This window comes from Scophthalmus maximus, chromosome 16, assembly GCF_022379125.1.
Source record: "Scophthalmus maximus strain ysfricsl-2021 chromosome 16, ASM2237912v1, whole genome shotgun sequence".
In the NCBI taxonomy this organism is placed as follows: Eukaryota; Metazoa; Chordata; class Actinopteri; order Pleuronectiformes; family Scophthalmidae; genus Scophthalmus; species Scophthalmus maximus.
In genome coordinates, this window is record NC_061530.1 from 15,590,511 (window position 1) to 15,612,500 (window position 21,990).

The window sequence follows — 21,990 nt, forward strand, 5'->3', positions numbered from 1 at the left end:
CAACATTCGCTTCCATCCATCTCTACTCTGTGCTCAGTCAAACAGGTGAGTGCTGGGAGGGGGGGGGGGGACACACAACAGGCGACCTTCAGGGGAGAGGGTCTTATCCGGGACCTTACAGAGAAAGAGGCTGTCGGCCCGGATGTTCGTATTTACCTGCTCCTGATCTAGGCATTAATTTTGTCTTGGGGGATGCCGGTTGTTACAGCCGCAAGGTTCACTTGGCTGTGTGAGAGAAGCACATGGAGGTGGACATGCTGAGATCAGGAATGGGCCCAGAAAGGGGGGCGACATGGTGGACAATGACAACTACAGGGAGGGGAGGGGGGCAGTTAGTGAGAGGTGGTGGGGCTAGGATCTGGAGCAGAGTGGTGACTCCAGTGATTCATCTAAATGATATAAAACATCAATAGCCAGGAGAAGATTAGGGGGAAAGGGGCATTTTTAAGATTTATTTAGTTAACATAGCAAGAAGGAAAATTAATAATTGCCGCAGTATAAATAATTTATCAAACAGTTCTCTCATCGAGTCCAGTTAATGACCTGCTACTCCTTTAATTTAAATCAAAGCAGCTACATGGGTCAAAAAATATATATACATAGGTCAACAATCAATAAGCAACTGACTGAGAATATTTTTTTCGAAACAGGAAGAGGAGCTACTACCTGTAGGCGGCGCCGTTGAGCTCGGGGTGAACCCCTGGTTGATCCATAACTGCCCACGGTGCCGAGGTGACGAAGAACTCCTTGTTGACGCAGTTTCTTAGGCTGTCGGGGATGCGGCCTGTCACCAAAACACAAAGAGTTATAAAAGCAGAGACACACGCGCACGCGCACGCGCACACACACACACACACTATAAAACACCATAACTTGTCAGAAGAGGACGAGGGGGAGACCAGACGACGGCGGCGTGTAGATGAGTTCAGACTGACAAACATATCCTTCCTGGATTCACAAAATGCAAACTAGGATCATTTAACAATCTGGATGTTTTCTGAGAGGCTCCGCCTCCCCGGGCTCTGCTCTGCTCTGCTCTGGGACGCTAATGATGATATCTATTAAGACGTCCGGATTTCATAAAGGCTGCCCAGGGCCTACTGAAGTGGAGATGTGACATCTGGCAAAAGAAAGACGTGCAACAGGTCACCTCGTACACTGAGGTTGAGGCATGAGGGGAGGGGGTGGGGGTGGGTTGTAGGAGAGAAGAAGAGAGCGACTGCGTACCGGTGATGGCTCGTCGGATCTCGGTGGCGGCCGCCTCTCTCATCTCCAGAGAGGCCTGCTCGCTGTACCAGGCTGTGTGCGGCGTGCAGATCAGGTTGGGGGCGTCTTTCAGCGGGCCCTGGGCAAAACTGCAGCATGCAAACACACACACACACACACACACACACACACACACACACACACACACACACACACACACACACACACACACACACACACACACACACACACACACACACACACACACACACACACACACACACACACACACACACACACACACACACAGAAATAAATGAGGACAATGTTAAAAAACTAATTTAAATAACAAACGCTCACATGATGGCGAGGTCAGAGCGGTTTCGGAGATGTTGAAGAGTCACTTCTGTAATTTTTTTAATTGGAGTTTTTGCATGTCCATAAGTCGCTGAGTTTCTTTGGGTATAAATTGATATTATTCATTTTCGTCGCAGCCACAAAGCCCAGGAGAAAATGTCAGATCCTATTTTTCAACAATGCCACCATTTTCTTCATTTTCCTCCAAAACGTCCTCTCTCTCATGTGGCGTTCAGGAATAGATTATCCTCCTCCTCCTCCTCTCTCCCTGCAACACCTCGTCTGGTATATATATATATATATATATATTTATATGTGTGTGTGTGTGTCTGTAATGCTTCAGCAGCGCCCTCAATCAGTGTTGTGTCGCGCCGGAGGGACCAAAGTTACAAAGCGATCCCCCCTGTTGAAACATCGGGGTCAGCGGAGCGCGAGTCCGGCTCCGAGTTCGCGTCTCTTTCGAGCGGCCAGTCAGCTGAGCAGCCGGCCAGAAACGAGCAGCCTCCAAACCCCCTCCGACTGCCCGCTGATGCGTGTGGGCGACACATCGACGCCTGTTCCCCTCGGAGACGGGGGAACCCGCCCGTTATAAAAGGTGGAGAACCGAGAGGCGCGTCGGACTGTTTGACCTCTGCTGATCGCAGGGCTGGGAATTAGAAATTGTTGCCGGGAGTATTCAGAATTTTGGAGACTTGACTGTTCTCGGAAGTTGGAAGTAAATTTGCCAAAAATTGTAAAAACTTTTAATTGATCAAAAACCATCTATAACATCTACATTGCTCCGTATTTTTTATTATATATAGTATTTCTATTTCATCATATTTACCCTAGATTCTGTTTTCTTTTCATATTTTATTTCTTATTACATTTTCCTTTGTGCTGATAAACTCAAATTTGAATTTACCCTGCGGGGGATCAACAAAGGTACATCTCACCTTACTTCTTATCTTATATCCTCTGTCTGTGTTAAAAGGATAAATATCCAATAATGTAAATGAAAACGTTGTACAGTAGGATGCTCTTTGGCTTGTTATGGGCTATAATCTACAGCATAAATACTAATGTGATAATAACTTAAGCGTGAAATGTGCATCGCCGATTTGTAAACGACAACATTTCAACCGCAACATTTTCCAGCAAACATTTACCACATTTTGAGAAGTGTTCCGACCGAGGGCGACTCTGCTCTCGGACACGTAAAGGAATCGAAGGAGAAATGCGCCTCAGCACATTCAAGCATCCGCCAGCAGACGGGAGTAAAGTGAGCTCTCCGTCTCCTGAGTTCCATTAACTGCCGGGCCCTGAAGGAGCGTCTCAGAAGAGCGGCAGCAGCCATCTTTGACTCATCGTGTCTGAAACTGTCTCTGCCTGTCACACTGCGTCTCCTCAGCTGTTTAGGTTTCTCCGCCTTTGTCCGTTTGCAATTTGTCGCTTTCTTCTTCTTCCCGCACAGCCGTCTGTTTTCCTTGTGCGTGTCTCTCTAACTGAAGAGCTCATCTGTCTGGCTCTGAGATAATGTTTTTTGTGTGTGTGTGTGTGTGTGTGTGTGTGTGTGTGTGTGTCCACTTACCTGAAGGGCTCCGTCTCATGGACGTCCAACGCGGCTCCACGTATCCTGCCCTCCTTCAGCGCCTGGGCCAAGGCTTTCTCGTCCACCAGACCACCTCGCGCGGTGTTCACCAGGAACGCACCCTGACGCATCTGTGGGGCACGGGACACGTGAACACAAACACGCATGAGAACAGAGATTTCGCCATTCATTTACAGATAAAAGATCAGACGTGTGTGTGTGTGTGTGTGTGTTTTCTTGAGCATCTATCTGTCAGATTAATCTGTGTGATTGAAGGCAAAAGATCACTCTGGGTTGAATGTCTGCAATTTAGGCTCTTAAAACATACAACACAGAGAAAGAAACAGACGCGACAAAGATGTCACCGTTTCTCTTTTTCTCCCCCCGACACCTGAAAGACGTCGGTGACAGGCAGCAGCCGGGAGAAATACCGTCAGATGTGGGAAAGAACAACAGTCTACCCTGAACAGAAAAGAGATGAAATGAAGGAAGAGGGATGAGCTGAAAGATGAGGCGGCGACGCCACCGCCGCTTTGCTGCTTTTGGGAAGAGAGAGAAAAAAAAAAAGGCACAACAAAAAAGTGTAAGAGGGAGGAAGGGAAGGGAAAAAAAAATCTAATGAATATGCTCAGAAGAAAGTAATCCCTTAATCTTGACAAAAGCTGAAATCCAGGGGCATAAAAAGCCTTTGCGCTGGCAGGCAGTCTTTTACTAGGCCTTGGTGGTTTTGACACACACACAAACACACACACACACACACACACACACACACACACACATTTCCACTGTAGGGGCTGAGAGGGACTGCCAAGAATTTTGGGTGAGGACACTTCTTTCATTGCAGCACTGAAGAGGCAGCTGGAGAATATCAGGCAAAAACTAAAAAACAACAACAATGGAGTTAACTAGGTTAGGCTCTTACCCCTCACCCACTGTAACTCCCAAGAACTCAAAAAGAGAGACGCGGCGCACGGGGGGGGGGGGGGCTGGTGACAAGGCCGATAACGGCGAGCGGCGAAAAGGAACAGGGGAGGAGATGGCATCTCCAGCCTGTGCAGTTCCTTCGCTGGCCTGCAGGTGTCGCCGCAGGCGGCGGCCCCCTCCGAGCGCAGATATTGACTCGAGAGAAAACAGCGCTTTCTCTCCCCCTCGGCGCTCGCAGCCCCCCGCTGTGCAGCCGAGTCGATATATTTGCTGTAGCCACGGGCTGGCGCTAATTGCATTTGACAGAGCAAAGGAATGAATTTGTGTCCAAGCTTTGGTTGGAGCTTAAGATAAAGAGCAGGGAATGTGCAGGCAGGCAGGAAAGGCTGCTGCCGCCGCTTCCTCGCCGCGCGTTCTCTATCCTCTCTCCTCATCCATACGCAGACTGTAATTCTCTTTGGGACAGCCTCCAGGCTGACGGAGTAATAATACACCGGCAGCTCTGCTTGTCTACCTGCGAGATAGCACTGCATTAAGCCCGGGTCAGGTCACAGCTGCTGTGTGGGATGTTCAGCTGCATCTGGCTGACACCTCTGCATGTGTGTGTGTGTGTGTGTGTGTGTGTGTGTGTGTGTGTGGTTCACTAATGCACCTGTTTGATGGTGAAGTCGTTGATGAGGTGGTGGTTGTGCTCGTTCAGGTTGCAGTGTAGGGAGACGCAGTCGCTCTGGTAGAGCAGGTCCTGCAGCGTGTAGACGCGCTGGACGCCCAGCGAGCGCTCCAGGCCGTCCTGCAGGTAGGGGTCGTAGAAGATGACGTTGAAGCCGAACACCTTGGCCCGCACCGCCACCGCCTGGCCCGAGCGACCTGAAGTGGACGGACACGCGCGCACGCACACACACACACACACACACACGCACACGCACACACACAAGGAAGCAGATGGTGTTTATTTATGTGCACAGTCAAAGAGCACAGATGCTTTTCTATAAAAAAGAAGAAAAATGGGTTCTGGGCCATGTTCTCCGCAACTTGTGTCACACACAACAAGACAAATGACTTCCCTGCCAAGATGTAAGGGTGACAGGTGAACAGGGACGGAATATTTGTCCTACAGTTGAACAATACACGCGTGTTCAATCAAGAGTTAAAAATGTGTTTAATCTGATCGGTCGAGGCGTTTTGGAAGCAACGTCGTCTGGAGATGGGTGTCGTCTTTAAGAATCCCTAATCTAGGGATCACCTATGAAAGGCAGGGTACGTGAACGCATCACAATGAGGACCACAAGCACATAACGTCATGCCCGTTGAATACCCGACGATCATGAAATAGCAAAATGAACTGACTTGAATTCAACATCCTTTAAAAACTCCTGCAGAAGAAGAACGACGCGAGCTAACTTGAGGCGGTGAGACGCTGCGTCTCTCTCGCGCGCGTTCGTTTCGTGGGCGGCCCGAGTGTCGCTCTGCTGAGAGAGACAGAGTGAGTTATGGAGAGTCGCATGCTGTTGCTGGTGAACAGGCGATCGATAAGATCCTCAACACTCCAAAGGTCCTCTCTTTGTGATGGAGCATTATGTCCTGCTCTTAGGCTTTGTAACCAAGACTTTGTAATTTTCCCGGCGTGTTATCTTCATGACCTTTTGTTATTTTCGGTGTGTGTGCGTCCAGCCCTGTGTGCTTTCACCTCAGTTACCTTTTTTCCCCCCTCTACATATTTCCCAGGATACCCTTCGACACCACACAGGGCACGGGCATGAGCTCGCCGTATTCAAACCGCTGGTGGTGATGAGTGCAGGTTGAACGAGTCAATTCCGACGACTGCGGGCGGGGGCAATGAGTGTTTCCAGTCAGTTTGAAACCCACCAGGTTGTCCTACGGCTGCAGTACAATCTGATTTACCGAAGCGGCCGGCGGTGGGATGTCGCAAAAAAATTGACATCTCAGCTTCTTCTTCAACGATTTTCTGCCTGCGCGATTGCTGGAAAATTGGTGCAAAGTGGCGGCTTAGGGGAGGAATTGTATCCCTTTTGATTTTCAGGGGATTACAGTGAAAATCGGTTTCAGTTGGTATTTTGGGGTGTTTGGAAAATATCTCCAATTGATAGAAACTGCTCTAAAAGGTTATGGTAGTATTTTTCTTTAATATGATACCTGAGATACCGGAGTCCCATTTTGAATTTCCGAGCCTCGCTCCATCCGTCCCTCCCTGCACTAATCAATGCCACCGACAGCGAGTGTTTACTGTAACCAGGGGCTTCAGGTTAATCTGAGCGTTTTCATCTCAGCACAACTCTCTCACAAGTCTCCGCGGTAGACCTCTGCTCTCGAGCTGCTCATTTATCTCACAGTCAAAGGGCGAGGACGACGAGAGGGCTGCCGCAGTCCGACCCTGGTGGAGACGTGACGCCGATTGGTCAAGGCCGACATGGAGGGAAAGAATGAAGCCTTTTCCTTTGGCGAACGCTTTTTATAAAAAAATATATATTGGATGAGGTCTTTTGCAGCTGTGCAGTTCTGCACAACAGACAAAATCATGTCTGTGTAACTAATGATGGTGAACACCGATATGGCTGCAGTCAGAGATATTTATTTTCTATTGTTTATAGACATGACTATAAATATGCATAAAACAACTTATGTCAACTTGAATCACAAAAGTACCGTGCCCGTTACTTCTTAGATATCACTGTGTTTTACTACTTGTGTTGTTTTGTGTTCACTTTTCTTCTTTCTAGTGTTTTCTTCATTAACTTCAACAGGTTTAGCAAGATTAACTAAATATAGTAAGTTATTTCATTAGTTATTATATCCTCTCATTAACCTTAACTATCATAAACCAAAAAATGTAACTGATATATAATTTTGCCATTTGGGGGCAACAGAAACCAATTATAAATACAACATCTCATCTGTTAAGTTAATGTTGATATTGGCATATTCAGTTGAAGATTATTCACTTGCCCTTTTACCTTTTTTCCCCCCTCTCGTTTAATGGCGACTGCTGCAGGAGATAACTGGCTCTTTAAGCTGTTAAATATTCTCTACGTTCACCGGCTACTCGTGACCTTGGTCTGTTCTCTCGTTAAGTGCTGGGCAGCGTTCAGAGCACGCCGGGTTGTTTTTCCGCTGCAAACAGCTGCCTGCTGCATCTGTAAAGGATGCTGGACCAAAAGGCAGTGACCCCGAGAGCCGGAGGCTTTTGCCGGAAAAAAACAAAATAAGGAGTTGAAAGGAACTAAAATGGCTCTGAGGAGAAATGCAAAGTCAGGTCATAATCATCCCTTTTTGTGTTTACACACAGTCATTCTATCAATTGTTAATATGTGATATTCATTACGGCAGCTTTAAGCGGTTTTCATCACAAGTAGGACTCCTCCTTCAAAGCTGCCAATTAGAGACAGAAAAGTTGGCTCCTCTTGGCTGAAATTGTTCCCAAGACCGTGAGATGCATGTCAATATTCCCCATCTGTGATTGTTTTCAAAGCTTCAACTTATTCTTATTTCTGAAGCTCAGATCCATCGACGGTCCCGTTTTTCTGGGGTGTAAATCTAGAACATCTAAAACGAGAAATGTCCAATGAATTTGTCAGCGAGCCCATGATTGTTTTCTGAGAGTGTGGACGCCTAGAAGGATGGACGGTACTCTGAGTGTCTATTGTCGCCCCAGAGCCAGAGGTTTTTTTGTCTTTCTTCCTTCCAGTCTGTGTATTTGCAGCCGGCAGAGTTGTGCAGCTGGCTGCGTGAGCAGAGTCCTGCAAACAAACGCCAGGAGGCCTTCGCTCTCCTCGGCCTCCCGCTGGCAGTGGACATTGTGCTGGAGAAGGCTGGAGCCAAAAAGACCAGTAGAGGAGAGGAGGGGAGGGGACGGAGGTGGGAGAATGGGGTGAGAAAGAAAAAAAGAAAGAAGGGAGATTGGCGGGGGGGCATTTTCTACGCCAGGACCCACTGCACAGTAAATCTAGGCAGATGTCTGGGACCTGTAGGGGGGAGAAGGTTGTGTGTTTGTGTGTTGGGGGAGGCGGGGGGGGCGCTGTGTGTGGACACAGATAAGGTGGCACTCTGGAAAGGGTTTTTGAACCGAACAGAGTATCTGTCAGCCCAGTGATGTTGAGACAGAATGACGCGCAAACACACACACACACACAATCAGCAGTAAAATACGTGCAGGAGGGGGAAACACACACACACACACACACACACACACACACACACACACACACACACACACACACACACACACACACACACACACACACACACACACACACACACACACACACACACACACACACACACACACACACACACACACACACACACACACACAGGCAGAATCCAGGCTACCACGAGGGGCCTGAACAGGCAGGGCGAGATGTCGAGGGATCACAGTGACATGGAAGAAAAGTCAAAAACAAGAAGAAGAGCCAATAGCGGCGGTATAAATGGCGAGCGTTAGAGCCGAGGGATGAGAGAACAGTGTGGCAGAGAGAGAGAAAAAGGAAGTGAGCCCGGAGGGAGGTGAAACAGACAACCTTGAGATAATCTGTGGGACGGGCAGAGGGAGAAAAATAACCTTATCAGGACAGGAAAGCAGAAGGCACACTGAGCGGGGGGAGGATATAAAAAAGGGAGGGGGGAGGCACGGCGAGGGGGCGGGAAAGAATAACAAGGAGGCAAAAATAAGAGTTACGGTAAGAAGGGAAGAGTTCACAGTCCAGAGAAAGAAGCTTGAAGGAGGAGCATGTGACGGTGTAAAATGTTTTACTCACCGAAGCCGATGAGGCCGAGGGTTTCGCCACGGATGCGGGCGGCGCCGGACGCCACCTCGCGAATCTGCTCCACGCTCTGGACCCGCGTGCCCTCCCGGAGAGCCTGGTAGAGCCAGGTGTTCCGCCGGTAGAGGTTGAGGACGTGGCACAGGGTGGAGTCCGCCGTCTCCTCCACCGCCGCCGAGGGAATGTTGCACACTGCGATTCCTGAAGAGAGAATGTGAAAATGATTGTAGGTGGAGAAAATATCAATATCATCATTTTAATTAGGGGGATCATTTCTTTTGGTCGGTTTTAATTACACTCATTCAAAAACCGAGATAAGATCAAATTAATTTAAAGTGTAAGAAATTGCAAATGTTGGTAATTGGGCCGAATTTTGGTTTGTCATTCGGCCCATTCTGCCAATATGTATCACCATGTGGCAAATGAATAAATGCAAAAATACATATACAGTGAAATCATCAAATTAAATTGAGCGGTGCTCCGGGGGACCTTCGCCTGACGAGAGTCGCAGCGCGCAGGAAAAAACAAAAAGCTTTCAAAGCCCATTACAGTTTGCCTGGAATCACTCGTTTGAGTAACAAAAACAATAATAATGTGATCACATCATCATAATATAATCCCACTAAAAGTTAAGATAAGGTATATTTAATTATGGCAGGGTCTTCACAGTACGTGAAGTTTAAGACACTTCTCCTTCGGTACATTTGCTCATAATTGTGTTGCATTCAGGGAATTCAAAGCCCCGGACCCTGTCCTATTACCTTTCATATCTTCCACAACACAAAGGTAGGTTTTTTTAATTATTATTTTAATTTATTTCTGCTAAAATTAAGCATTCCGGCTACCCTCCCTCTGCTCTGACGTCCTCATCCTCATTCTGTATCTCGCAGTAACAGCACAGTGGAGTCTGGACAGCAGAAAGGAAATAAAAAAAGAGAAAATAGCCAGAGCTCGCTCGATCAATGGCCCCCTTTGCTTTCTCCGCCGTCATATCAGCGCCGCCTTCTCCAGGCGCGATAGCTTTTTGACTCCTGCGTTGCGAGGCAGCGCGCCTTCGGTGAGTGGGCGGCAGTTAGGACACGGTATCTCGTACTGGCAGGGAAATGGCAGCTTTGTCAACTGTACGGCCTGTTTGAGCCACCAGCCGGCAGACAGATAGGAGCGCGGGGGGCGGTTCAGACGGAGGACTGAACTCTCCTCTCTCTCTGTTCTGCCTCTTTGAACATTCGGGCGCACAGTGGGATGTCCGCCATTCATCTGACTCTTTAATTCAGCCTTCGGTACCGCCCTTAGAATCCATAAAAGTAGGAAAATGAAGAAGCGGCAAACAACCTTCAAAGCGTCGCTGCCTTTCGGCGAGAAAAATCGCGGTTCTACTGTGTGATCTGCTTTTTGACCTCAGAAGGCAGCGGCCCCCTCGCTGGCACTCGAGGTGTCAAACGTGATTATCAGACAAACTACCGATCCAAAAAGCAAATACTGTAAGCAGACACAGATAAAAAAAATTCCCATAATGTAAAAACCATTGATCTATCAGATCACATCACTAGACATTCTTCTCTAATACTATGCACTAAAGCGGGGGCTGTTTTCATTCGTACCCAGATCTCCAGCAGCCTTGATGTCGATGTTGTCGTAGCCGCTGCCGATGCGGATGATGATGCGCAGAGCTTTGAACTTCTCCAGATCCTCTCTGGTCAGGGTGATGGTGTGGTACATCATGGCTCCCACCGCCTCATTCAACACCTGCAGACACAATTTTGGTTTTCTTTAATTGACAGTTTTATATTCATTAATCCGTCTTTCTCTCCTTGGTAATTTTTTCCCTCCATTTATTCATACATGACTAAAGGTACATGGCCATACCGGCCCATTTGTGCTCATAATAACCCATGACAATCACAAGATCACATTCCTTCAAGAGGAGCCATGAAAATCACATGTCTGGCATGACTTGGGACACTTAATCAAAAGTTTCAGATGGGGGGTGACCAATCATCACATGGTCACCAGAAGCACTGACACACAAAGTGTCCTTTCGCAGACCAGAGCTGGAAGTGGAAACAAGTCATTACATTGTGTCAGAGGGGGGTTGGGGTTGGGGGGGGGGCGCTCTTGCGTGGTCATCACAATTGCACTCAGACCCCGAGGCTGCGTACGGACAAGGGTCAGATCTTTAACAATTGGCTGCGCACACAGAGAGGTCAGGGGCGGGATCAACCTTAAGGTGTGATGACAGCATGTGGTGGGTCAAAGACCTATTTTGTTGAACTCTTGATGACCTTTTGAGCCACTTACACCGGACACTAAAACGTATATCGAGTGACGAAGGAGAACAAACAAAAAAAAAACAGCCAAACAAATTCATTTGAGCAGTACATGAGCTGATTTACGAATCCCTCCAATTCCACATCCTGTCTCTCCTATTTGTCGCTCCCGGGAGTGATTTCTTCCTCTATTGAAAGGGTTTATGAACAGATGGTGTCGTGCATGTAGTGCAACATGTCTAAATGTCTAAACATAGACTCAGCTTCAGTGACTACGACTTTCTGAGTCCTATGTGGGATCCTAGTACTTTCCCACTGATATCACCAACACCATAATGTCCTCTGTTTAAAACTCAACTCATATAATCAAACCACCATGTTCGGGCAGAGGTGGACGCGGACTACGCCGCTTTATTAATCCTAAATCAAGTAATACACGCGACGAACATAACGCATCGCAATTTACAGTAACCAGGCGGTGGCGCTGTTGTACCTGGTGCTGCACTGAGCAAAATGAAATCTCTTCTTCATCAGCCCGTGATCTAACTTGCCACTCAAACTCAAACGAAGCGTGTGAGAAGATTTTTCCTGCACGCAAACAGCCGACGCACAAAAACCGTCGGTGTGGCGTCGGAAAATCTCAACATGTCCTCGAGTGAAAACCGTCGCCTCGGGGCAGGAAAACACAAACAAACCGCCCGTGAATTCCGTCACCTCGACGGGGCCGTCGCTGTGAAAAAACTGCTCCTCGGCCCACTTGACACGGACAAGGTGACCGGGGCCTGCGATTCAATCTGACGTGGATCTAAACCACCGCCGGCTCCCGTCAGCACCTAAATCACCGCTCTGCGTTCACCTCCAGCCAAACTGCATTAGCTCTCCCTGTGATTAGCAGATTAGTTCGGAATTTCCATGCAGCTTTTATTGGAGCCGTGTCCCGGCCCGGGCCTTCCACACTAGTTCAAGGTTAACACAAACATGCGTAGGCGCATCCAGCCACGACGCACGCACACTGACACACACACACACACAGACACACACGCACACAGACACAGACACACACGCACACACACACACACACACACACACACACACACACACACACACACTGTATAAGTCTGAAGGTCCAGTGAGTCTTTAAGTCAATCGTCTGATTGCAGTATGCTTTAATGGAAACTCTGACCTAACCCCCTCCCCCCTTCTCTCCGCTGTAACCAAAGCCTTACTGCTTTTTATCATTTCCAACATTTCTGATGACGTGCGGGCTTGGCAGCGAGACCTCCCCTTTCGGCCTGGGTGAGCGTGAGAGCGAGAGAGACGATATACTGCTGCAGAAGGAGTTACAACTCGGTGGTACACGTTTCTGGACACTACACTTTGTGTGGGTTTGACTCTGTGGCTTGCTGGGGAGAGATTTTATGGCTATGAAATCATCCCACTAGTGAGCAGTGGGGACGTATTGGGGGGGGGGGGCTGGTTGTAACACAGAGAACAGACTTTCTCCACCTGGCAGCGAGGATCAGAAATGTGGCTTTTTCAGCACAGAACAATACCCAAAAAATAGGAAAAGAATTGCACAATAACATGGAATAAGTTACAAAGAGAAAGCTCTGATCCTTTGTTAAATACTACTTTTAAATCCACTTTGGCAGTGAAGCAGAAATGTGCAATAACGGGTGAAGGCCGTGAAAAATGAATGAACGAATGAGGCTAATATGACAGAGTAAAGATTAAACAATGAAAAAAACAACAAGTCTACACTTCAGTGAATATGGACTTGAAAGAACAGTTTGACATTTTGAGAACAAAACCAATATTTACTTTCTTGCCGAGACTTAAATGAGAAGATGATAGCACTCGCGCGTCAGCGCAGTAAAGAAGCTACAACTAGACTAAGAGGAGAAAGAGAAAGAATTGGAAGAAGCTGAAGAAGAAGTGGATGAAGAAGAAGAAGTGGAAGAAGTTAAAGAAGTGGAACAAGACATGGAAGAAGAAGAAGAGGAAGACGTAGAACAAGATGACATAGAAGAGGAACTGTTAGAAGAAGAGGCAGAAGAAGAAGAAGTAAAAGTGGTAGAATAAGTAGAGGAAGAAAAGGAAAGGAAGGAGAAGAACCTACAGGGGAATTTGATCTCGCCATCTTTTTTCCTGCCGGTTCAGAGAATCGAACCAGCTAATTTTCAGTCCCACTAGCAGCCAGTTAACTTTGAATAGAATAACGGAAACGATATCTCACTAATCTACAACAATCTATAACAGAATAATAGTATGTGGCTTAGAAAGACAGACACATTTACTAGTTTCAGCTTTTCAAATGTGCAAAATGTGCTGCTATTCTATTCTCAGTTATATCACAGTAAAGTGAATATCTTTGGGTTTTTTGGTTTGTAAGTTGGACAAAAACGAGCGACGTAACTTTGATAAACTCGATGAATTGAACCAAAATCCCGACGGATCATTTGCTTACGTGATCATTAGTCGCGGCCCTGAAGCTCAACACCACAATTGGATGAACGGCGTCAGTGCAGTGTACAGTGTGTTAAGCCAATGTTGACACTCTGCCATTTGGGCCATCGTCCAACTTCCACAAGCCACATGTGACCACGAGGCTCGACGACTAGGGATCATCGACCTCGGATGAGGATGTCGGAGCGCAGGTGCAGGATTTGGTGCCGGCTGAAAGTGGTATTGCGACTCCGTCTCGATCAGTATTCGCCTTTCACCCAGAGAAGTAGGAGATTAGAGGGTGGAGGACCTGACATAACCTCGGGCCGCTTTCATATTCCACCCTTGACCTGCCTTTATTATGAGTTTCTGTATTGTGTAGCTGAGGGTGGCAGCTGCTGTCCGCCTCCTACAACATCACATTGAACTACCAGGGAGTCATCAGCGGCGCATCCCCGCATCCCCGCCGCGGAAAAAGAAGAGATTGGACATTTTCAATCGACATCGCCCTCTGGGTATCTAGGCAGCAAGTTATTACTGTGAACTGCTGAATATGCTGGCGAGGTGAACATTACAATCATGTTTTTCCTGATAAGGCGGCGTTAAAACAAACAAAAAGCTTCCCCCCCGTCTCCTCTCACCGCCCCAAGGTCTTTGATTGAATTGATCTCTATGCAAATGCTTCATTTTTAATATGTCCCATTTTCATAAAAACAAGCGAGAAGAGAGATGTTGCGGCTCTCACTCCGTCTGCAGATGGAGAGATAGCACTTGGGTGATACACATCTCTGTGGCCATGCATATTGTTTTGCAGCCACGGCGCGGCATATAAAGCAATAAAGAGCCTCGACAAGCCAATGTAATTACACGGCATCCGCGCCATACAAGACTCTCCATTAGAACAATGGCACTGACACAGGCACCAACGCTTTTGTGCCACAAAGTGACATGAAATCATAATGAAGCCACGATATTTTAACTGGCAAGTGCATATGGGGCAGGTATGACACACTTCACATATCAGCGCTGTGATGGGGAATAGAAAGAGGCGGATGTGAGTGAGTGAGTGGCAGGTTCCAACTTTCTGCTTGTTTTGAAGTGCAGTGTGTGTGTGTGTGTGTGTGTGTGTGTGTGTGAGATATTGTGTGTTCTCTACCTTCTCGTGTATCTCCTGTGTGGACTGGGCGTCACAGAAGGCGACGGTTGCCAAGTCTTTCAGGATGGGCATCTCCACGGTGCAGTCACGCCCGTCCAGCAGCGCCACCAGGGGGCGTGGATGCATTGGCCCGTTCATGATTTGGGGCCGAATACCTGGAGAGAAGAAATGGAGGAAGGAATATTTTAGACGCAAGAGAATATTTTGTCCCGATCGTCAGAGATTCCGGAGGTGGTTATCACCAACGTCTGGCACACAGATCTCCAAAGTCATCCCCGCTTTCAGACATTTGCGTGAACCGGCCTCGTTTGAAGCGTTTTTTACAGTGAAACAATCATCAAATGGCGCTTTTTTTTTCCAGCAGCTGGAGTCAATTCATCACTGCTCTCTCGACAAAGAAAAAAGATAACTATCTATCGCGTGGGTGTTCCTGTACGACGTGTGCTTGTGTGTGTGCACACGCTCTGATTAGGGCAAGGTGAAGCGGGGAATTCTCGCAGCTAACAAGTGTTGCTCAATAAATCAATGCGCCTACTCAAGACTGGATTAGACCACCGCCTCACTTACAGGAATCCTCTCCGCCTCCTGGCCCCCAAAACACTCACATCACACACACACACACACACACTCAGATTTCTCAGTTCCAAGGAGAGGATCCTACATTCGCCCCCACTCCGAGTGGGACCGGCAGCTGTGGAGTCGGGAGGGGGGAAAAAAGTGTTTCACTGCACCGCCGTGCCTGAGAAGAGCCATGTATCACTGAAATGGAGAGCGTGAGCGACGGAACGCTACGAGCCCTAAAACAAACCCGCGGCCAAATCACATCTGCACTTCAGTGCACTTCACCAAAGTGCGTGTGTGCAATTCTGGTTTTCGTCTCCGCGCAGCTCTCGCTCCCTCTTCCCCGGCGCCACTTTCCTCACTTGGAAGTGAAGGGAGCCGAGGAGAGCCGGGCTCCCCGGCGGCCTGACCTTTCTCGCACATCCGACCGCAAACAGACGCGTCACCTTGAGGAGACAGACAATTACCAGTGCTGCTTCATACAATGTTAACAAGTGGGGAGCATCAATATTCATGCCGCTTCTAGAGCGGAGTGCAGCTCGGACACCGGCTTGTGGATGGATGGAGCCGATGGGGTGAGCAGACGTTTCCCGAGTGTGAGTGCCATCGGCCTCACACCGCACGGGTCGCGCTCTGCACGTGCACTCGCCAGCTCCGGATCTGTCCAAGCTGACAACACAGGCCAAAGAGGCGCCCGAGGTTTCCCCCCGTGGATGTCGCTCTGTGATTTCATGACATCACTCTCTTATCTCGCGTTCACTCGCTCTCCCCTCTGGTTCACTTCGAAGATCCCTATCTGGATCCCTGAGCCTGACCTCACTCATGTGCAAGAGGCGTGCAGGTGTGTGTGTGTGTGTGTGTGTGTGAGTGTGCATTCGTGTACTCTTAAAAGTTATCCCGAGGATTACGATGACGTCAGGGTTCGAGATAAGTAGCAGGTTGGAGGGAAGGAAAGGCGAGGTGAGGGGAGGAGGGCTCCGTTAGAGACACGCTCCGAGGGATTACAGCAGCAGAGGAGGCTGATTAGGGCAGATAAAGGTGAGATTACGAGATGAGAAAGTTGTGTGTGTGTGTGTGTGTGTGTGTGTGTGTGGCCATTGCACAAACGGAACTGAAGCGCACAGCGGGGGCGGCAAACAGGTGGGAGGGGGAGGGAGGGAGAGAGACAGCGAGACAGAGAAGAGTGAATTTAAAATGTAAGAAAAAAGACGAGCGCGCATAAAAACAGACTAAACACCTCCTGTTAGCCTGAAAAGCTCCCGGGAGACGCATCAGAGAAGAAGAGGAGGAGGATGAAAAGGAGAGAGAGAGAGCAAATAAAACGACAGAAGACACTCAGAGAAAAGATCGGCTGACGGAAAGCGAGCAGTCCGGCAGCACAGGCTCTCCGGGCAGGGGGGGAGGAGGAGGAGGATCGGAGCGGAGGTGTCGTCTCCCCGTGCCTTCCGCTTGTTGTCATGGTGATCACTTAACAGGCTTTGGCTGCCAGTTTTAATGCACTTTATTTTTGGCACCGCCGGCATCTGCGCCGAGAGTTGAGGTCAGAGGCGCAAACACCCGTATCCCTCCTCACACTCACGGTTGCAAAGGGCGGAGGAGGTGTTCCTTCTCTTCCTGACTGACTGACAGACAGACAGAGAGAAAGCCAGCCCCCCCCCCCCCCCGTACAGCCCACCGACACAAACAACCACTACACCACCGCTGCTCCCATGCCTACTCATCACACCCCCTGTTCATGATGGATGACATGTCGGCGGCAAGGTTGATGCGTGGCGACTCGCCTGTCTGTGCCACATTTGCAACTGACAGCTCGTTGAATATTAATGGGGGCAGCTGGTAAAGACGGCCGAGACCGCAACGCCCAAACCGCGGCGAGGGGCGTCGGAGCATGCGCGACCACAAGGACGAGCCGATTAATCGAACATCAGAAAAATAACGCAGTTTATCGATTAGTCGTCGGTCGATAGGAAGCTTTCGCTGTGACCAGCTTCAGAAAATTTGAGGCCAAAATAATTGGAAATTCACCACCACGTCACTGGTTCACGTCAATGAGCCTCGACATGTCGTAGAACAAAGCCGTTTATTCACCGCCATAAAATAGAAAAGGATCAGCTTGATTAATCAATAATGGAAACTAATCTCAAGGTCCAGTCGCACAGCGGATTACGTGCATTTGCAGAAGGTGATGGTGCAGAGTCATAAAAAAACGAAACATTCAGCTAAAAGAGGATCAAATGCCGAGGACGGCCCGAGTTCACTGGCGTCAGCACCACCTCTGTCACATCACACAGAGTCATTTGATTCAAGAGGTGAAATCATGGATTTGGGCTTTTTGGCAGTCCCGTCTTTGACTCACAGAGAGTAAGAGCCAGGACACCTGTCACCGTCTCTCCTGCCTCGTCCAGCCGGCAGCTACTCGTGCCCCGCGAACGCTGCACAGCAGTGGGTGTTGCAGGTGAGGGAAGCTGCGGATGAGGCCGGCCGGGGAGAAGGAGGCGGCTGGCAGGCGGAATAACCCCCCCCCCCCCAGGCAGAGGTAGCCTCGACAGGCTGAACTCCGTGAATCATCCGCTGGGTTTCTCTCCGCCTCTCTGACCTTTCGGTCCCTCACTCCTTCAATCTCCCGCTCACCGACGCTGCCTCCGCCGCACTTCGCCCCGTCGTCTGCGGCGCCGGGTTCATCCGGCGTGGTGTCTCTCTCTATGCACCAACCAGGAGTACCACTTAATGTCCTCGTTTTCAATACAGTCCCTTTATCGCTGCATCTTCCTGACGTCTCCGCTGATGTCTAGCTCTCCGTTTGTCCGGCCATGTTGCCTCCGTCCTCTAAACTCTGTTTTCACGTAAAAAAGATTCTTTCACGCCTCCTCTTTCATTCCTCGGCTGTCTTTACCGTAATCGCTTTCTCTGCCATCCTTTCACCTCAACTGTCATTCCTTCTCTCTCTCTCTCTCTCTCTCTCTCTCTCTCTCTACAATTTCCTTACCTATGGGTTGTGTTTTATTCTCGGAGATGGAATGTGTGTGTGTGTGTGTGTGTGTGTGACAGATTGTTTCTCACTCTGCTGATTTTGATGGAGAGGAGATGATGTGTTCGGAGAGGGGAAGCATGGAGGCGACAGGGCATGTACATCAGACCGGTCTCAACCAGAACCACCGGGTCGTCAGTCAGCGGCGCGACGACTGTCCTTTTCTGTGGTGATACTTCCCGTGCGTGACTACGGTTTGAAATGATCTGTATAAAATTGATCTAGAATTTCATCTCGTGTGTTGTGTATGTCCGACAAATTAAAGACTATAGAATGCACGGCCAAAGAAAAGTCTTTACCTGGGTATTAATACTGTTCTTTTCTCTGTCTTGATGCAAGATGATAACAGCTCGGGAGTGATTTACTTTAAGCTTTGCACAAATCCACAAGTCAACGGAACTAGCTCCGATCTGGAGTTCTGCACGACATTCAAATGACATTTCAGCTCCTCGTTTCGACTGCGTGTTGAAATATGGTAATTTAAAGGCTATTGAATCACTAGTTGAATGTATCTAGAGAGCAGTTCTCTTGAAGACGTTTCACCTCTCATCCGAGAGGCTTCTTCACTTCTAACCAAGTTGTGGTTAAAAAAAAAACACCCTTGTGGGCAACTGTGCCCTGTGATGAACGAGAATCTCCACAGACAGCATCTTTTATTCCCCCACCGGATCCGGCCGCGATGGAGCGGAACGGGCTCTTTGACCTGCAAACTTTCACGTCCACTGCGATAAGAAGAAGAAAACAAACAACCTCGCCGCTCTCTTGTTTTCACAGAGCTGCACAAGCTCGGCGACACGCAGGAACAAAAACTGGGTGTTCAGCGGCTCCGTCGTGTTCTCCGCAGGCTCCCTGTGCCGCCGCCTGGTTTAAAGCAGCTGCTGGCTGTCCGATTCAAACTGAGTCACGACTCGAGGAGGACATATACACACATACAGTGTGTGTGTGTGTGTGTGTGTGTGTGTGTGTGTGGAATCTCAACTAATGTTCAGTTTGAGGGAAAGGAACCGCAGGAGGCAGAGTGCTCTTAATTTCACTCCTCCATTAATTAATCCCCCTCATTTCCTTTCCTCTGTGTTCTCGCTTCCTCTGCTTGTTGCTAAACTGTTGCCAGGCTCCGAGTGTGTGTGTGTGTGTGTGTGTGTGTGTGTGTGTGATGATTTGGGATGGGAACATTTTCACTAGGGGAGGCAGCTGCTGTCGTGTGTTTACCCGCCAAAAGAATAAATGCATGTAGTGCACGTTTTCTCACACACGCGCGCGCGCGCAGACACACACACACATGTACACACACACATGTACACACACCCTGCTGGGTCTGTGTAATGATATACTCCGTCAGCTTTAGGGCTGGAACAAATCACTTTCTCCTCACTCAACGATTAATCTATGAATAATTTTTTTTGCCGCTGATCAATTAATTGCACGGTTTATAAAATGTCAAATCAACTCTTGGACAAAAAAAACCCCTGCCGCAAGCAACCAGAGCTCAGAGAGAAGCTCGCTTATCTAATCTGACCGGTGATCCACAGTAGAATTCAAATAATTACAGTGATAGGAAATAAATTATTTTCGGCACAAAACGATTATTTATCTAATGACAAGACAAGCAAATCTCAAAGTGCTATCTTTGTATCTACCTGAATCACACATTCACAGCTATGTACTCGTAATGCGGTAAATGTATCGTTTCTAAAGAAATCCTCCATGTGGAATTCCAGATGAAGAAAATGAACCTGGAATTTTTTTTCTCAGAAATGTATAGATATTATATCGTTTCAAGTCCCTGCACAGTTGTACAAAGGTGGTGAGCTCAGGGAGCACGGAGCGTTTTTTTCTCTCTCCCACCTCAATTAGAACGCACAAGTCATCAAAAATGAGAACTGGGTTGCCATGACAATTATATTTGGAAATCTAGGTCTCCTTTTCTTCTTTTTTCGTTCAATCTTACTCAGTCATCAGTATGTTAATTCTAATCCTTTCTATAGAACAGTGGTTCTCAAACGTTTTCTCTGGCGTTCTCCCTGTCGGAAGAGGAACATTTCAAAAAAGTTCACACCGGGCCACAATTGTTTTTTTAAATTGTCATTAACAATGACAGATGAAGCGACTAATAAAAGTCCATATTTTTCACCTGGTTATCCGTCCCCCCCCCCCCCCCCCCCCCCCCCCCCCCCCCCCCCCCCTGCTGTGACTCTATAGTTTGAGAACCACCGCTCTAGACGAATACTTGTGGAACACGAACTCGGCCCGGCCCGGGCTGGAGGCTGCACTTCCCGAGCCAGCAACACTTAGTCAGAGTCTGGCAGCGGGACGCAGCCGAGCGGCGCACCGGGGAGATGAGACCAGAGTTTCCATTATGTGGTGGAGGGAGCTGGGATTCGCTTCCTACCGCTGGCCTCTGCTGCTGCTGGTGTTATGTTGCCGGAGAGGGACCGGAGGGGAACGGGGAACGGGGGGGGGGGGGGGGGGGGGGGGGGGGGGGGGGGGGGGGGGGGGGGGGAACGACACGCAGCGTTGTTGTGGTCAGAAGAGCAGGAAAAGAAAAATTGCGTGAAGAGAAGAGAGGAGGTAACTTAAGTGGTAATGGGAGACCAGACAAGCCCTCCACTATGGTGTCATCGTCTGCTGCCACCGGTTACCTAGCAACCCCCAAGCTGCGGTTTGCAGGTGGCTGCTTCCTGACAACAAGGCCGGGTGGGGGCTGCTGCTGCTGACCGCCAACAGTTAGGGCCTTTTACCGGGCCACCTTGAGCGGCACCGTGCCGAGACCTGACCCCACCCCTCTCCTCCACCGCCACAGTTCTCACAGGCAGCCGGTCAAACAGGAGGCGGCTGCCCGTGGAGTTTGACACTGTCGATCTTGTGGCCTGGACATTATTGCGTTACAGCGTTTTCGTTTCCCGACGGCCAGATCCACGTTGGATCAGGTCCCAGTTCGGCAGAACAGAACACGGATTTGCACACAAATCAAATCGTCACCTCTTTTTTTTCTTTTTTTTTTATTAGCAGAGAGGAATCTGCTACAGTGCAGTTCAGCTCACGGGCTTCTCGTAGTAAATCACCGCCGAACGCCAATTTCTGACGAAAAAGGCAAACATAGCCTGGCAGGAGATGATATCAGCTGCAGCTAATTAACGAAAGAGTAACTTGCCCAAAGGCCGAACCGTAACTTGGCTGACGTCCGCTTAACGTGCTGCAATTTGGCCTCCGTGCTCAGCCAAAGATAATTTGCTAAATAATAGGAAAAAAATAACAAAAAAACCCCTCTGACATCACTCTTACATTCACAGAGCCAACGGGGTGATTTTGCGGCGGGACAAACAATCTTCGCTGATGGCGAAATTGTCAGTTGCGGGCTTGTTTACCCAGTTACAATCATGCGTATCATAGCCATGTTATTATGATCTTATCTATTGAATAGTTCTGACTCAAACCACTTGGAGCAAATCGCTCGAGAAAAACCAAGGTGTGCTCAAGGAGGTTGCAGCAAGATCAGCTTTTCGCTCCAGTGCGGATTCGACGAGCAAATTCCAGATTCACATTCCACCAAGACGATCTCAAACGTCATCGCGAACCGTGTGCAAATCAGCCTTCCTGCTGTGGCGCAAGTTGTGAGATGTTGCGCGGAGACACGGACACAGCAGTCAACGCACTTACATGTGGCAACGAATGAATAAGAAACCCAGCTCACAACCTTG

General features: G+C 48.7%; 1 protein-coding gene across 6 annotated transcripts in view; it reads right to left on the minus strand.

The window, feature by feature from the left end:
* Nucleotides 1-21,990, minus strand: part of LOC118288021 (C-terminal-binding protein 2) — an 89,807-nt gene that overhangs the window by 2,811 nt on the left and 65,006 nt on the right. For 5 of the 6 annotated variants that reach the window (XM_035613758.2, XM_035613759.2, XM_035613755.2 and 2 more), the window contains 7 exons: nucleotides 14,704-14,858; nucleotides 10,437-10,581; nucleotides 8,830-9,036; nucleotides 4,710-4,924; nucleotides 3,134-3,264; nucleotides 1,228-1,355; nucleotides 667-784 (listed from right to left, as the gene is read on the minus strand). In XM_035613758.2, the coding sequence (XP_035469651.1) occupies nucleotides 667-784; nucleotides 1,228-1,355; nucleotides 3,134-3,264; nucleotides 4,710-4,924; nucleotides 8,830-9,036; nucleotides 10,437-10,581; nucleotides 14,704-14,858 (1,099 nt within the window). Of the gene's footprint in view, nucleotides 1-156; nucleotides 226-666; nucleotides 785-1,227; nucleotides 1,356-3,133; nucleotides 3,265-4,709; nucleotides 4,925-8,829; nucleotides 9,037-10,436; nucleotides 10,582-14,703; nucleotides 14,859-21,990 lie in introns of all 6 variants that reach the window. The other variant, XM_035613757.2, reaches the window with a different exon arrangement.